Source organism: Geotrypetes seraphini, chromosome 2, assembly GCF_902459505.1.
Source record: "Geotrypetes seraphini chromosome 2, aGeoSer1.1, whole genome shotgun sequence".
In the NCBI taxonomy this organism is placed as follows: domain Eukaryota; kingdom Metazoa; phylum Chordata; class Amphibia; order Gymnophiona; family Dermophiidae; genus Geotrypetes; species Geotrypetes seraphini.
Window position 1 is genome coordinate 467,879,070 of NC_047085.1, and position 15,454 is coordinate 467,894,523.

The 15,454-nt window shown below is 43.9% G+C and overlaps 1 protein-coding gene across 6 annotated transcripts in view; it reads right to left on the minus strand.

Annotated features, from left to right (window-relative positions):
• RBM33 (RNA binding motif protein 33) overlaps positions 1 to 15,454 on the minus strand; it is a 406,831-nt gene that overhangs the window by 299,976 nt on the left and 91,401 nt on the right. For all 6 annotated transcript variants that reach the window (XR_004538179.1, XR_004538180.1, XM_033931618.1 and 3 more), the window contains exons 8-9: positions 15,162 to 15,376; positions 5,120 to 5,330 (exon numbers count right to left, since the gene is read on the minus strand). Coding sequence is in view for 4 of the 6 variants with exons in the window: in XM_033931618.1 (XP_033787509.1) it covers positions 5,120 to 5,330; positions 15,162 to 15,376 (426 nt within the window). In the remaining 2 variants the exon portion in view is untranslated. The remainder of the gene's footprint in view (positions 1 to 5,119; positions 5,331 to 15,161; positions 15,377 to 15,454) is intronic.

The window sequence follows — 15,454 nt, forward strand, 5'->3', positions numbered from 1 at the left end:
GAGACAGTTGTGCCTTCTCGAAGCCCTTACATGGGATGGTACTTCGACTCCATTTTAGATGGAACCGCTGTGACTGTAAGAGGGGAGTCCAAGTTCCTCAGGAAGGTCTGATGGAGGACTTTATTAAGAGGCAGACGAGGGGTCTCCCTCGGGGGAGAAGGTAAATCCTGCTCCTCCAAAAACTCCTTGGTGTATTGTGAACCAGACACCAGATCCAGGTCCAAGGCCCTCCCCATATCAAGCACAAATCTGGAAAAAGAGGAGGGTTTGGACGGAGGGGAGGGCGATCGAGAGGCCCGCGTCTCCAAAAAGGAAGGGGAAGCCTCACGGGAATAACGAGGTTCCCTACCAGACCCCGAGCCCCAAGAGGCCGCCCCAAGCGATCTCGACGGGGTCGGGGACCGCCTATGCCCCGAGGAACCCCTGTGTGAAGTCCCCGAGGTACGAGGCACCGAGGTCTGCCCCTTCCGTTTCGGCGAGAAGTCTCTCGACAACCCTCCCTCGGAGGAACGGAACAACCTCGGATTATCGAGGCGGAGCTCCGAAACACATAGCGTCTCAGCCCCGGTCGGCGAGGAGCGACCGCGCCTCCGAGGAGACCCGCGAGAACGCTTGGGCTTCCTCGGCCGGCGCTTCGCCCGAGGCCAACCCGAGGGCGAGGAGCCCCGGGAGGACCTCGACGAGGAAGAAGTGGAAGAGATCCTCCGAACTCTCCGCACCTTGTCCAGAGGCCGCACACTCCGTTCCAGCTGGTCGACCGAGGATGAGGGCAAGGTCGGGGTCGAGGCCGGAACCACCCCGGGGGCCGAAGTCGAGGGCACCGAGACCGAGGCCGCCGAAGCCGGGGCCGAAGCCGGCTGCAGGTGCGCTAAGGCGCCGGACAGCTCCGAGGTAATGAGGGCACGGAGCAAGTCCTGAAAAGCCGGCACTGCCATCATGGCTGGTAGATCCGGGGCCGGCGGGTGCTCCCTCGAGGGCGACCTCGGTCTCGAGTATTCCCGCGGGGCACCCGACTTCGACGCTCGGGGCAGGGCCGAGAACGACCCACCTGCCCCCGTCGAGGATCCCGAGGATGGCTTCTTCGAAGTTGGAGCTGAGGAAGGAAGAGAGGACTTACCCCCCGTCGACTTTGAAGTCGAGGCCGTCGGCTTCGAGGAAGCAGGATGTCTCGGCGAGGCCGAGGGAGTCGAGGCCGAGGTCAAGGCCGGGGCCGAAACCGAGGCCGACGTCGAGGCCTGCTCTGCGGGGTCGACACCAAAGAGCTCCGCCATTCTGGCACGACGGCGGTGGAGAGCTCTTGGCTGAAAAGTCGAGCACCTGGGACAGGAATCGGTGGGGTGCTCGGGACCCAGGCAAAGTAAGCACCACCGGTGGGGATCGGTGAGAGAAAGTAGCCGATCGCACCGGGTGCACTTTTTAAAGCCCGTCAAAGGACGGGACATGAAATCGAAAACGGCCGGGAACGGAACGAGGTCCCGCGGCTGCGGCTATCGGGAGCCCCCGGAGCCGAACGAAAAATCTTTTTTTTTTTTTTTCGACGATTAATAAACACACGAACGAATAAAAAAATAAAGCAAGCACAGCGACCGAGAAAAACAACTCAGACGCGGTGTCAGAAGGCAAAAAAAGAGAGAGCACAATTTCCACAGGGCTTCTGGCTCCGCGGAAAAAACTGAACTGAGGACCACGAGGTGGGGATGCGCCCTCTAGTGGGCAAGAAGGCATGCACATGCGTGGTGCAGCATAGCAAACTTGAAACTTCAATCAAGTTTGCTTGAAAAGCTGTCCGCGCTGGGGCTCCGTAGATGACGTCACCCACATGTGAGAATATCATGCCTGCTTGTCCTGGGATAACTCCTGAAATTTCCTAAAAATCCCCTTCTGTACAGCTATTGTCCTTTCCATTTTATAAATGTGACATAATGCGTTCCACCAAAAACTGTAATTAAGTCTCTTCCAGTTTTTCCAGTTACTCGTGATCTGTTGTATGGCAACCCCTGTATTAATAAGTAGAAGCCTATTATTCTTAGCTGATATTTGGCTCTTAGCCCTCATTGACATGCCAAACAACACAGTATCATAGGACAATGCCACAGGATTTTCCAACATACAATTTATTTGACCCCCCATATTGATTTCCAAAAAGGAAGAATCAATGGGCAATAGAATAATAAATGATCTAATGTCCCAGCTTTGAGATGACAGTGCCAACATCTATTAGATTTAGAGCCATCTAACTTCTGTAAACATACCGGGGTCCAAAATGCTCTATGAAATAGAAAAAACCAAGTTTATCTCATAGATGCAGACATTGTACATCTCATCCTCCAAGACCAAATCTGTGGTCATTGAGATGCATTAATTTGATGCTTAATCTCAATACTCCAAATGTCCCGAAGGCCCATCTTTGTTTTTTTATTTATAAATCCAGATATCAATTTGTACCACTGAGCAGCCTGGTGTCCCAGAAAGTCCACCTGAAAACATAAGAAAGGCAAACTATACTTATCACTTAGATTTTTCCATTCAGGGAACCCTGCCTGAGTGGCCTGCTTCAATTGCAACCATTTATAATTTTGTGATTTATTAAGACCGTATTTATGTTGCAGTTGTGAATAATCAAGCAGCTTACCATTAGAAATAACATCATCTAAAGTGCGTATACCTGCCTTCATCCAATATTTCCAGATGATCTTAAAACCACCAATTTGAATCTTGGAGTTTAGCCAAAGGGTCTGATAGGCTGATTTAAGTTTTGAAATAGGTGTTAAATTATTAACATATTTTAACGTTTTCCATGTATCTACTAATATTCTGTTTTCTTTATATAACCTAGGCATTTTGATACTGAGAACATGACTTAATCTCATAGGGAACATAAGCAATGCCTCTGCTGGGTCAGACCTGAGGTCCATCATGCCCAGCAGTCCGCTCACGTGGCGGCTCAACAGGTCTAGGACTTGTGCAGTAATCCTCTATCTATACCCCTCTATCCCATTTTCCAGCAGGAAATTGTTCAATCCTTTCTTGAACCCCAGTACTGTACTCTGCCCTATTACGTCCTCTGGAAGCGCATTCCAGGTGTCCACCACACGTTGGGTAAAGGAGAACTTCCTAGCATTCGTTTTGAATCTGTCCCCTTTCAACTTTTCCGAATGCCCTCTTGTTCTTTTATTTTTTGAAAGTTTGAAGAATTTGTCCCTCTCTACTCTCTCTATGCTCTTCATGATCTTGTAAGTCTCTATCATATCCCCTCTAAGTCTCCTCTTCTCCAGGGAAAAGAGTCCCAGTTTTCCCAGTCTCTCGGCGTATGAAAGGTTTTCCAAACCTTTTATCAGACGTGTCGCTCTCCTCTGAACCCTCTCGAGTATTGCCATATCCTTCTTAAGGTATGGCAACCAATATTGGACGCAGTACTCCAGATGCGGATGCACCATCGCCCGATACAACGGCAGGATAACTTCTTTCGTTCTGGTTGTAATACCCTTCTTGATTATGCCTAGCATTCTGTTTGCCTTCTTAGCGGCCGCTGCGCACTGTGCCGTCGGCTTCATTGTCATGTTCACCATTACCCCCAAGTCCCTTTCTTGGGTACTCTCATTCAATAACATCCCTCCCATCGTATAGTTGTACCTCGGGTTTCTGTTTCCCACATGTAATACTTTACATTTCTCAACATTGAACTTCATCTGCCATCTCGTTGCCCATTCTCCTACGTAACCATAGAGAATGACAACCATCCCTATGTCATTCTTTAAGGTGCGAGGGAAGAATGAGAGTATGAATGGGCACAACCACTAACCATCAAGCCTTGCATTGAAGAATACTGGTATAGAAGGACTGAGGTTGAGATAGACACTAAAGAATGACACAGGATTATTGCCCACGGCTATCCGCAGAGACGGGACCAGTGATGAATTTTGTCTCCATGTCATTCTCTAGTACCTATCTCTCACCCCTTCAATCCGTTCAAAATTCTGCTGCATAACTTATATTCTGCCAGAATCATTATGCTCACATCACTCCTCTCCTTAAGACACTTCATTGACTCCCTATTCATACAGTTCAAACTCCTCTTATTGACTTGCAAGTGTATTTACTCTGCTGCTCCTTAGTATCTCTCCTCTCTCCCTACACTTCTCCACGTGAACTCTGTTCATTGGGCAAGCCCCTCTTATCTGTTGCCTTCTCCTCTATGGCCAACTCCAGACTACATTCTTTCTCATTTACTGCACCACACACCTAGAACAAACTGCCTGAGTCATTACGTCAAGCTCTGTCCCTGGCAATATTCAAATCCAGGCTAAAAGCCCACTTCTTTGAGATTGCTTTTAACTTCTAACCCCACTCGATTGTAAAGCACATATTCCTTTCTAAAAAAAAACTCCCTTACTTGTCCCGTCTGTCCATTGACTAGATTGTAAGCTCTACTGAGAAGGGACTGTTCTCTTGAATGTTTTAATGTACAGTGCTATAGAAATGCTAAGTAATAGTAGAAGTTTTTATTAAAATTTGATAAATCGCTTATTTTGTATTAGTAAGCGAGATACAAAAAATAAAAGGCTAGTGCACGAGTGTGCTTCATCAGATTTAGCAGAAAACCAGAAACAAGAGGAAAAAAGATGACAGAATATTCTGACATCTCTTTTGCCTCTTGTTTCTGGTTTTCCAAGATATTGTTGAGGCAAAATTCTTCTTTCCTTTTCTTGTTGGTATATCATCAGATTTAGCAACATTACCACAGAATGCATACAATGTTAACATTCTATATTATAGTGCTTTTTGTTCTCTCTAAGGTTTTGTACTACAAAGAAGCATTGCAGTAATATAACTTGGTGCTTACTTTTAATAAACAATGAAAAAGAAACTTCACTGTATACAGGGGTGTCCAACCTACGGTTCAAGGGCCGCATGCGGCTTCGTGAAATATTTTGTGTGGCCCCGGTCGAGGGCGATGCATTGTTTTCCTCTGCTGCCCCCGGGTGTTTACCGTCTTGCCGGCTCCCTCCTCTGTCTTGCTGCAGCATTTGCCCAGCCCCAGAAACATTATTTTTGGCCAATACGGCCCAGGGAAGCCAAAAGGTTGGACACCCCTAAAAGAAAGTATACAAGCATCTACCTTGTACAGGTGTGACAACTGCTCCCTTAAAATGTGGGTTGATATGTATGTTCTTGGGTTGCTGGTTGTTCACTGGAGGTGGAGTCATCATCATTCTGGGATTTTCTGCCTGGGGCTGTGTAGACATCTCTTGGGGAGCAGAATGATGTGAATGTGGTAAGGGAAGCAATGGCTGGATGTGTTGCTGCTGAAATAGACTCCTGATTGGTTGCTGTAGAAGAAAAAATGAAATGAGACTGACCAAAAACATACAGCTGCAACCTACTCTGAGCATGAATGTGTCAGACAAAATCAATATAAATAAATTTAAATATATTTTATTCTGGTAAAAACATTTACTAGTAAGAAAATCAGAAAATAAACATTTCTACATATGGGACCCTGAACAAAAAGGTATCAATAATAGGGTTACAAATAATAGAGATAAAGGCTTTAAAAGTTTGGAGGCAAAGCTTTCATTTTTGAAAGTTTTGCGCACTATAGGATCAGTAAAATGGAACTATACAATTTTTTCACAACTTTGATGTTTTCATATTCTATAGCCTAAAAACTGCAGGGAGTGTGTGATTTTTAGGGCTCCTTTTACAAAGGTACGTTAGGGCCTTAACGCACGGAATAATGTGCGCTAAATTGCCCCGCGCGCTAGCAGGCGGTAATTTTTCAGCTAGTGCGCGCACCTTAGTAAAAGGAGCCCTTAGTATTTATTACTTTGTTTCTCAAGTTTTAAAGACATAATTAGTCCATACCTAAGGCTGAAGTTTTGCAGGCTATCCCTCTACCCAGTAGTATAAATCACATAGCCCACTTTTAATACCTTTTTACTCAGTGGGTCACAATTTATTTTCACTTAATAAATTATGAAGGTTGGAGTACTATTAGCTATATTTATCTAATAGAACACTGGAATTCTTGAAATTTGCAGTACATTTTCCTGAACTGAGAAAAACATTTTTCAAAGATGATAAACATGAGTTTTCAAGATCACATATGCACTGCCTTGCAATAACCTTATTTTCATTTTTCTAAATAGATTACTTTTCTTCTATTGATGACTCAAAGTATATGTTCAATCCAAGAAACTTGCTTTTAGTGGGAATGTATTGAGGTAACACAGAACCTGAAAAATTCACCCTTTTTTGTACAACACATACCCTGCTTTGGCTGGGGATTTGAAAGAATGGATGAAGCAGATCCTCCAGGGTTGCATTTTTAGAAATGCTCCCAGTTCCACGCACAGGACCTAAGAGGCAGGTAGAGCTCCGAAGTCTTAATGCATGGATGAGACAATGGTGCAGTGATGAGGGATTTAGATTTGTTAGGAACGGAGCAACCTTCTGAGAAAGGGGAAGCTTGTTCCGAAAGGATGGACTCCACCTTAACTGGGATGGAACCAGGCTGCTGGCGCTAATGTTTAAAAAGGAGATAGAGCAGCTTTTAAACTGAGATATGGGAGAAAGCCAACAGTCGCCCGGGAGCGGATGGTTCAATGTGAGGTATTCTTGGAGGATACTTTTGAAACAGGATATTTAGGGAGTCCCAGTAGAGAGGATCCAATAATGGTAAAAAATAAATAATAAATAAATAAAAAACCCACGAGGGTTTAAGAGGAAGGCAGAGTAAAAGACTCAAATTTTCGCTGTCTTCTCAGCAGCCTGTAGTTGCAAGGAAAAAACACAATTTGAAGTGTCTGTAAACAAATGCTAGAAGCCTAAAAAAAGAGGAGAGTTAGAGTATATAGCACTGAATGATGAGATAGATATAATAGGCATCTCGGAGACCTGATGGAAGGAGGACAATTAATGGACCACTGTGTTACCTGGGTACAAATTATATTGCAAGGATAGAGTAGATCAAATTGGAAGGGGGGTGCACTATATATTAAAGAGGAAATTGAATCAAATCAAATAAACATTCTGCATGACATAGATAGCAGTGTCGAATCCTTATGGATAGAAATTTCATGTGTGAAGGGAAGGACTATAAAGGTAGAGTTATACTACCGTCCCCGGGGACAAAATGAGCAGACAAATGAAGAAATGTTTTCAAAGATTAGGAAAGCTGGAGAAATGGGCAACACTACAATAATGGGTGATTTCAATTACACTCAGGAAAGGGTCAGTTAAACTATAGTAATTACTCTAAATCAGAACCCTATAAGGACACAAACACCCCCTCTGCAACACTACCAGGCCTTAATCACACACACCCAAGCCAATCACACAGCATGTAGTAGCAGGAAAAAAAAGAAAGGTGGAGAAAAAGCCTCCGTTCTGCTTCATCTGGCAAAAACTCCACCTTTCAGACAGGCCCTGCACTCCAAAATATAGAAAAAATAGAAAAAAGCACTATGTTAGCCTGCAGAGTGATGTTACATAGCACACCGGGACACACAGCCCACAGTCATGATAGTGTAGGTAAATAAGCACTATAGCAATGCAGTCCAGGATATTTGCGTGGAACATAGCAAGAAAAAACAACAACTTAGCTGCTTCGGCATCCAGGATACTCTCAGTCCTTCATCTCCAGTGGCTGCCGGGCCCAGGAGATGAAGGACTGAGAGTATCCTGGATGCCGAAGCAGCTAAGTTGTTGTTTTTTCTTGCTGTGTTCCACGCTAATATCCTGGACTGCATTGCTATAGTGTTTATTTACCTACACTATCACGACTGTGGGCTGTGTGTCCCGGTGTGCTATGTAACATCACTCTGCAGGCTAACATAGTGCTTTTTTCTATTTTTTCTATATTTTGGAGTGCAGGGCCTGTCTGAAAGGTGGAGTTTTTTGCCAGATGAAGCAGAACTGAGGCTTTTTCTCCACCTTTCTTTTTTTCTTTTTTTTCCTGCTACTACATGCTGTGTGATTGGCTTAGGGGTGTGTGATTAAGGCCTGGTAGTGTTGCAGAGGGGGTGTTTGTGTCCTTATGGGGTTCTGATTTAGAGTAATTATTGGTGATTTCAATTACCCCAACACTGACTGGTTAAATGTTACATCGGGGAGTGCTAGGGAGGTAAAATTCCTAGATGTTATAAATGACTGCTTCTTAGAGCAACTGGTCAGGGAACCGACAAGAGGGGTTACTATTTTAGATTTGGTCCTTAGTGAAATGTAAGACATATTACATGAGTTAACTGTGTTGGGTCCACTGGGAAACAGTGAACATAACGTGATCAAATTTGAGCTAATACCGGGAGTGACATCGCAAAAGAAATCTACTGTAGAGATGTTTAATTTTCAAAAGGGTGTCTATGATAAAATGAGGAAAATGGTTAAAAAAAAAAAGCTAAAAGGATCAGTTCCAAATGTTAGGTCTGTAAACCAGGCATGGATGTTATTTAAAAATACCATCGTGGAAACTCAAACCAGATGTATGCCATGTATCAGCAAAGGTGGAAAGAAGAAGAAACGAGAGCCGGTATGGCTAAAAGGTGAAGTGAAAGAAGCTATTAGAGACAAAAAAAATCCTTTAAAATGAAAAAAGGATCCGACTGAAGAAAATAAGAAGAAATACAAGCACTGGTAATTTAGAAGCAAAGCATCCTCTATAGTAAAACCCTAAGCGCGCATGCGCACTTAGGGTTTGTGATCCCTGCCACCGTGCTGTGTCCGTCCGTGCAGAATTCGATTTCCGGCGCATAGGGTGGCTTGCGACGGCGATTTCAGCAGTGGTTTGACTCCTGCGCTGCCGGGGCGCCTCTTCTCACCCCCGACCAGCAAATGCAGCAGCCACGGGGCATTTGCTAGGCCAGCCCACTTCAATAATGTGAGGTGGGCCACCCTACCAAAAGCCCCGAGGCTGCCTGGGCTAGCGGATGCTGGACAGGGGGAGCAGCTAAAAGGTTCTGCTGGACAGGGGGGGGGTAAAAGGAAGGGAGAAGGCCTACTGCTGGACAGGGGGAGCAGGGAAGAGGTGCTACTGGACGGGGGGGTAAAAGGAAGGGAGAAGGGCTGCTGCTGGACAGTGGAAGCAGGGAAGAGGTGCTGCTGGACAAGGGGGGTAAAAGGAAGGGAGAAGGCCTACTGCTGGACAGGGGGAGCAGGGAAGAGGTGCGGCTGGACAAGGGGGGATAAAAGGAAGGGAGAAGGCCTACTGCTGGAGAGGGGGAGCAGGGAAGAGGTGCTGCTGGACAGTGGGGTAAAAGGAAGGGAGAAGGGCTGCTGCTGGACAGGGGAGCAGGGAAGGGGTACTGCTGGACAGGGGGATAAGGGCTACTGCTGGACAGGGGGAGCAGGAAAGGGGTGCTGCTGGACAAGGGGGAGGTAAAAGGAAGGGAGAAAGCCTACTGCTGGACAGAGGGAGCAGGGAAGAGCTGCTGCTGGACAGGGGAAGCCGAGGAAAGAGAGAGAGAGAGAAAAAGAAAGAAAGAGACAGAAAGCGGCCAAGGAGAGAGGGAGAGAAAGAAAGACAGACAGACAGACACACACATCTTTTCTAGCACCCATTAATGTAAAGGGCTTAAAGACTAGTTGATAAAGAAATCTAAGAAAGAATATGAATAGAAACTTGCAAAAGAAGCAAAAACTCATAACAATTTTTTTTAGGTAGATCAGAAGCAGAAAACCTGTAAAGAAATCCATGAGACCGTTGGATGATCAAGGAGCAAAAGGGGCACTCAGGGAGGAAAAGGCCATAGCGGATAGACTGAATGAATTTTTGCTTCGATCTTTACGGAAGAAGATGTAAGAGATCTACCTGAACTGGAAATGGTTTTCAAGGGTGATGATGCAGAGAAACTGAAAGAAATCTCAGTGAATCTGGAAGATGTACTAAGCCAAATCGAAAAGTTAAAAAGTGATAAATCTCCAGGACTGGATGGTATATATCCCAGGGTACTAAAAGAACTCAAACATGAAATTGCTGACCTGTGTCCGTGATCTGTAACCTGTTGCTAAAATAGTCTGTAGTACCTGAAGATTGGAGGGTGGCCAATGTTACGCCAATTTTTAAAAAGGGCTCTAGGAGAGATCCTGGAAATTACAGCCTGAATTTAGTGCTGGGCAAAATGGTAGAAAATTATAAAAAATAAAATTGTGGAACACATAGACAAACATGATTTAATGAGGTGGAGTCAACATGGGTTCAGCTGAGGGAGGTCTTTCCTCACTAATTTGCTTGACTTCTTTGAAGGTGTGAATAAACATGTGGATAAAGGTGAGCCGGTTGATATAGTGTATCTAGATTTTCAGAAAGCTTTGGATAAAATTTCTCATGAGAGGCTCCTGAAAAAATTAAAGAGCCATGGGATAGGTGGCAAAGTTCGGATGTGGATTACGAATTGGTTATCCGACAGAAAACAGAGGGTAGTGTTAAATGGTCATTTTTCTCAATGGCGTGCCACAGGGGTCTGGGACAGTTGCCATTTAACATTTATAAATGATCTGGAAATTGGAACAAGTGAGGTGATTAAATTTGCAGACGACATTAAACTTTCAAACACATGCAGAGTGTGAAAAATTGCAGGCAGACCTTAGGAAATTGGAAGACTGGTGGTCCAAGTGGTAGATGAAATTTAATGTGGACAAATGCAAAGTGATGCACATTGAAGGACCTCCCCGGAGGTAGAAGGCACTGCATTCGGGCAAACTTTGTCCCTCCTCACGGGCCGCAGAATACGTGGAGCAAGGCTACGCATCTGACAGCAATCCACCGCAAACAAGGCATGAATACATCCCATCCTATCCTGGGGAGGCCATCTATGAAGTTTCATGAAAAACGAAGCTTTGAAGTATGAAAAATATACTTAAATTAAAATCGTGAAGAATCCAAGATGGTCACTGCGGGTGCAGATTTTGAAGAAAAATAGCTTGGGAAAAGTACAGGAACCTCCGAAAATGGTGATTTGGGGATTTTAGAGGTGGGAAGGGGTAGGGAATGCTGGGAAACCACCAAAAAACCCTTTAGAAGACACCCCACCCACCCCACCCAAAATCACTGATTCAGGCTGTCAGCCTCTTACTCACTGTTACATCTGCTGTCTGATAGACGCTGCAGGCAAAGCTGAGCACAGCATACAGGGAGATCCTGAGCCTCAGGGAACTGGAAATCTGGATTTCAAGTCTTCTGACTGCCCCCACTGGCCTCACCATCACAGACAGAGACCTCCGCTACCAGTGGACACGCCGCGCAAAAGTCTGGCGGAGGAACGCAGTCTGGCTCTGATCCCAGTCGCACCTCCATGGAACCACTCAGCCTGCGCTACACCCACTTGCGGACAAACCTGGGGTGAGATAGCTCCCAAGGGAAATGTCTCAGAGCCCCAATCAGATGTGCAGACTGTTCAGGGGGCTTACTGTTGAGCAGGGAACCCCCCAGAAGCAGATGCTCTCCAACAGTCTGCGATCTCCCGCTGCAAAGATATCCCTGCCGGAAACCTCCACAGCACAAGGGCAAAACCGCAACCGAAAAGTACCCAAATTACTGAAAAAAAAACATAAGCAGAACAGATAAGCTCCTACAGCCTGGCCTGTAGGAATTTAGACTGGAGTCCAGAGGAGAATGCTCAGTGGTAAGGTGTGAGAGGGAGGGGGTAAAAGCTTCAAATGTTTTAAAGGCTTACTACATATCCCTGGCGGGAGGAGGTAAACAACCCACTGGTCCCGGAATAAAGTGGGATTGTATAAGAATTAAATTTTTTTATTTTCCTGCAGCCCTACTAATTTTGTAAACCACTTTGACCTGCATGTTCAGACTGTGTATTAAACATTAAAAATGAATACTAATATTGATTCTAAAACACCTGCAAGGATATATTTTAAACATTCACTTTGTTTTGGATTTTCGACAGTAACAAATTACATAAATATGACTCCTGAGTAATACACTGAAAAGATTGTTTGCAGTTATTATATCAGATAGGCAAGATCGAAATAAATACACTTACAAGATTTGAAGAGTATTTCAGCCAACTATTTGAGGGCCACAATGGAGGACTTCAGGGGCCGCATATGGCCTGCACGGCATGATTCTAACAGATTAAACTGTTTCCTTGCATCAACCCTTTGGAATTCACTTCCTATGTATTTGAGATTAGAAACTAACTTCAAAAAATTTAAGATAAAGGCTTTGGATTTGGCAGTTTCTCCTTTCACAGTTCAATTTTTCCACATATTTATTGCCATAGGACATTTAGGGACCCCTGAAGAAGACATTTTGTTGAAACACAGACCGTGTTGGGTCCTGTGCAATCAGCGGACTAGGTCCTAAAGTTTTTTATGTGGATTGTTTCATCTTTCTGTGGAATGTTTTGATGTGCATTTGGAACTTTGTGTCTTTATTAAAGTCCATTTCAGGATTATCGTTGCTCCACAGAGGTTTTTTTTGTTTTCTCTTGGATTTTCTTCTCTGTATATTTTTGGGGTCAATTTCCTTTGGCTTGTGTGGTGAAGTAGCCCCCAGTTTTTCTTACTGAACTTTGCCTATATTCTGCATTAAAAATACTCTAAAGAGGAAGGGGAAAATTAGGTGGTCTCCCTCCTTACCCTCTGAGACCCAACTCATCATATCAAAATCACTGTTTTTATTAGGCCTACACCATCGGGTGTTTCTGCAGCTGCCAAGGAGGTGCGGAGTACCAACATGGAGGACAAAATTTTGTTCAGACCACAAAGCCTGTGCTTCTTCCAGTACCACCAAGCACGCAAGGGAGATTATTGGAGGAGATGACAACATAAAATGTTTCATATTTTATCTTTTGTTTTAACTTTTTGACTTTAATATTTAGTTTTACTTTTAAACAAACCTAGGCAGGGTACAATATATATATACTGTATAAGAAGAGTGGTATATGAAATTGTGAAAGAAAGAAACAAACAGAGCCACATGTCTTACAATATGTGCTGCTCCGGTTAAGAATTTACAGAGAAACGATCCAAGATGGCCGACGGTCTCGGACGCTGAGTAGCACGCCGGAGGAGACTGCTTGAAAAATTTTCTTTTGGAGCAAATTACTTACTTGGGATGCCGAAGAGGAGAGGCCGCAGCGCCGCTGGAGCCTCGCGGCGTTCAGCGGTCCCCTCGTTCGGCAATATTAAAGAACTCCTGCGTCGGATGCAGCATATCCCGGCAGCGTCGGCACCCCCGCTGGAGATGCCTCAGAGGGGCGGGAATGAGGTGATCTCCTTGGGGCTAGAGACTACGCTGAGCCCCGACGCTAGGGCACCTCCCCCACCTCCTCAGGTTACCAGCTCCCCACGAGTGGAGGAGCTGCCGGAAGAAAGCAAGCACCTATCCTCGGAGGCTAGGAAGAGCAGAGAAGGGAGCGTGGAGATGGACTCCCTGAGTTCTCAGGTGAGTCCAAGAAGTACCGAGGACTTGGAAACATCAGGGATCATTTCAGCCCAGCAGAAGGATTGCCAGAAACAGCTGATAACTGGTGAGACTATTCAAACTTCTAATCTCTCATATGTTATTGAAAAACCCAGAGAAGTAACACTGGACTCAATCTGGGACTTAATTGCTGACCTAGCCAAGTCTGTTAAGCCCCAGCTTTTGCAGCTGGAAAATAAAATTACTCTTCAAGAAACTGAGATAAAAAATATAAAAGTTGAAATTGATGAATCCAAGAATTCTATTGTGAATATACAACAGGAGTTAAAAGCATCAAAACAGCTTAGTGATGCAATAGTAAAAGATAACACAAATTTGCGTAGAAAACTGGAGACTTTGGAGAACTTTTCTCGTAATAATAATCTCCGACTGATTAATTTTCCTAGGATAGCCTCGGTGACACCTAGGGATATGCTGAAACGTTATATGTTGGAGATTTTGGGTATTCCAGAGGATACATTACCACCACTTACTCAAGTATATTACCTACCAATGAAAGCTATTAAATCATCATCTAAACAACAGGAGGATAATCAACCACTTAATGTTTCAGCAATCCTGGAACTTTCGGATAGAGAGCTTGCATCTCCGGCAACATTGCTTCTTACTGTGGCTCTTGCACCAGATAAAAACTGGTTGCTTAGATTGTTCTTTAGAAATAAAATGAAAGAATTTCTTGGACATAAAATATTAATGTTTCCAGATTTGGCACGGGACACCCAGAGAAGAAGGCGAGAGTTTCTTTTGATGAAGCCTGGTGTTACATCTCTTGGAGGGACTTTTTTTCTACGACACCCTTGTAAATGTGTAATACAATACCATATGAAAAAATATGTATTCTTTGAGCCATTCCAGTTGACAGCCTTTCTGGCAGGAACTCGACTGGATGAAGGGAAATCAAAGTGAAGTGCAATTGAATAAATGATATCCTTCCTCAGCCAAGGGATCTTGTTTTCCTAATATTTGAATTAATATTTGTTAGCATTTGTTAATATGTCCGCCTAATTCTTCTTGGATCTAACTAGAGGACTTGAGCTGAATTTAAGCTAAACATTTATTTGATTTGATTTGATTACTATGTATTTTACCTTTGAGTATTATTTTCCTGCTTTTCTTCAACTTTCTGTACAAGTGGATACTTGATTTATAAAATGTAAAATTTGATAAATAAAATAATTTAAAAAAAATATGTGCTGCTCCTTTCATATTCTTTCACTACAGACACAAAATTGGTAGGCGGATTTTGCCTGAATCCGGCTTAACAAATCTCCTACAAATTACAACAGAGGTTAAGTTTAAATGTGATTTGAGGTAGTTTATTACAAAATCTAGTTACTCTAAAATCCTAATGGTTTTGCTCAATGATTCTATGGTATCTTCTATATTCTTGATCAGCCAACTGTCAAACACTAGCTTTTACAAAGCTGCAGTAGAGCTTTCTACCGTGGGCCGGTGAAGTAAATGATCCAATGTTCATAGAATTCCTATAAGCGTCAAAGCATTTCTTTCACTGGCCCACGTTAGAAACCTCTACTGCGGCTTTTTAACAGGATCCCACAGATAAAAAAAATAGGTGCAACCTCAGTTACATACATCTATAAAAATCACACTGGACAGGAGGTGAGAAAAAAAAAGTTTCCAAGAGCTTTTCAAAGATTAAAGAACGCAGTTAACAGACACTACTAAAATTTCATAGTCAGCCAAAAAGTCTTAAATTTACCACTGTTGAATGTGAAGCAATTGGAGGTCTGTAATCCTGCATTCTTCCTCTATCAACGTTGTTCCTTCTTGAATCTCCCATTATATGAGACATTAAACCACCTCTGCCACGCCTTCCTCCTCCACCACCTCTCCTTGGTCCATAGCGTCCTTGTTTACGTTGTCGCTCCCTTTCTTCAAATTCCATCAATGCTGCTTTAGCTTCTGCAGAGAGCTCTGTGAGAAGGAAATATATCTTAGAAAGTTTCTGCAATAAGACTAGTTGGTATTAACCAGGTTTCCTTTTCTAAAACA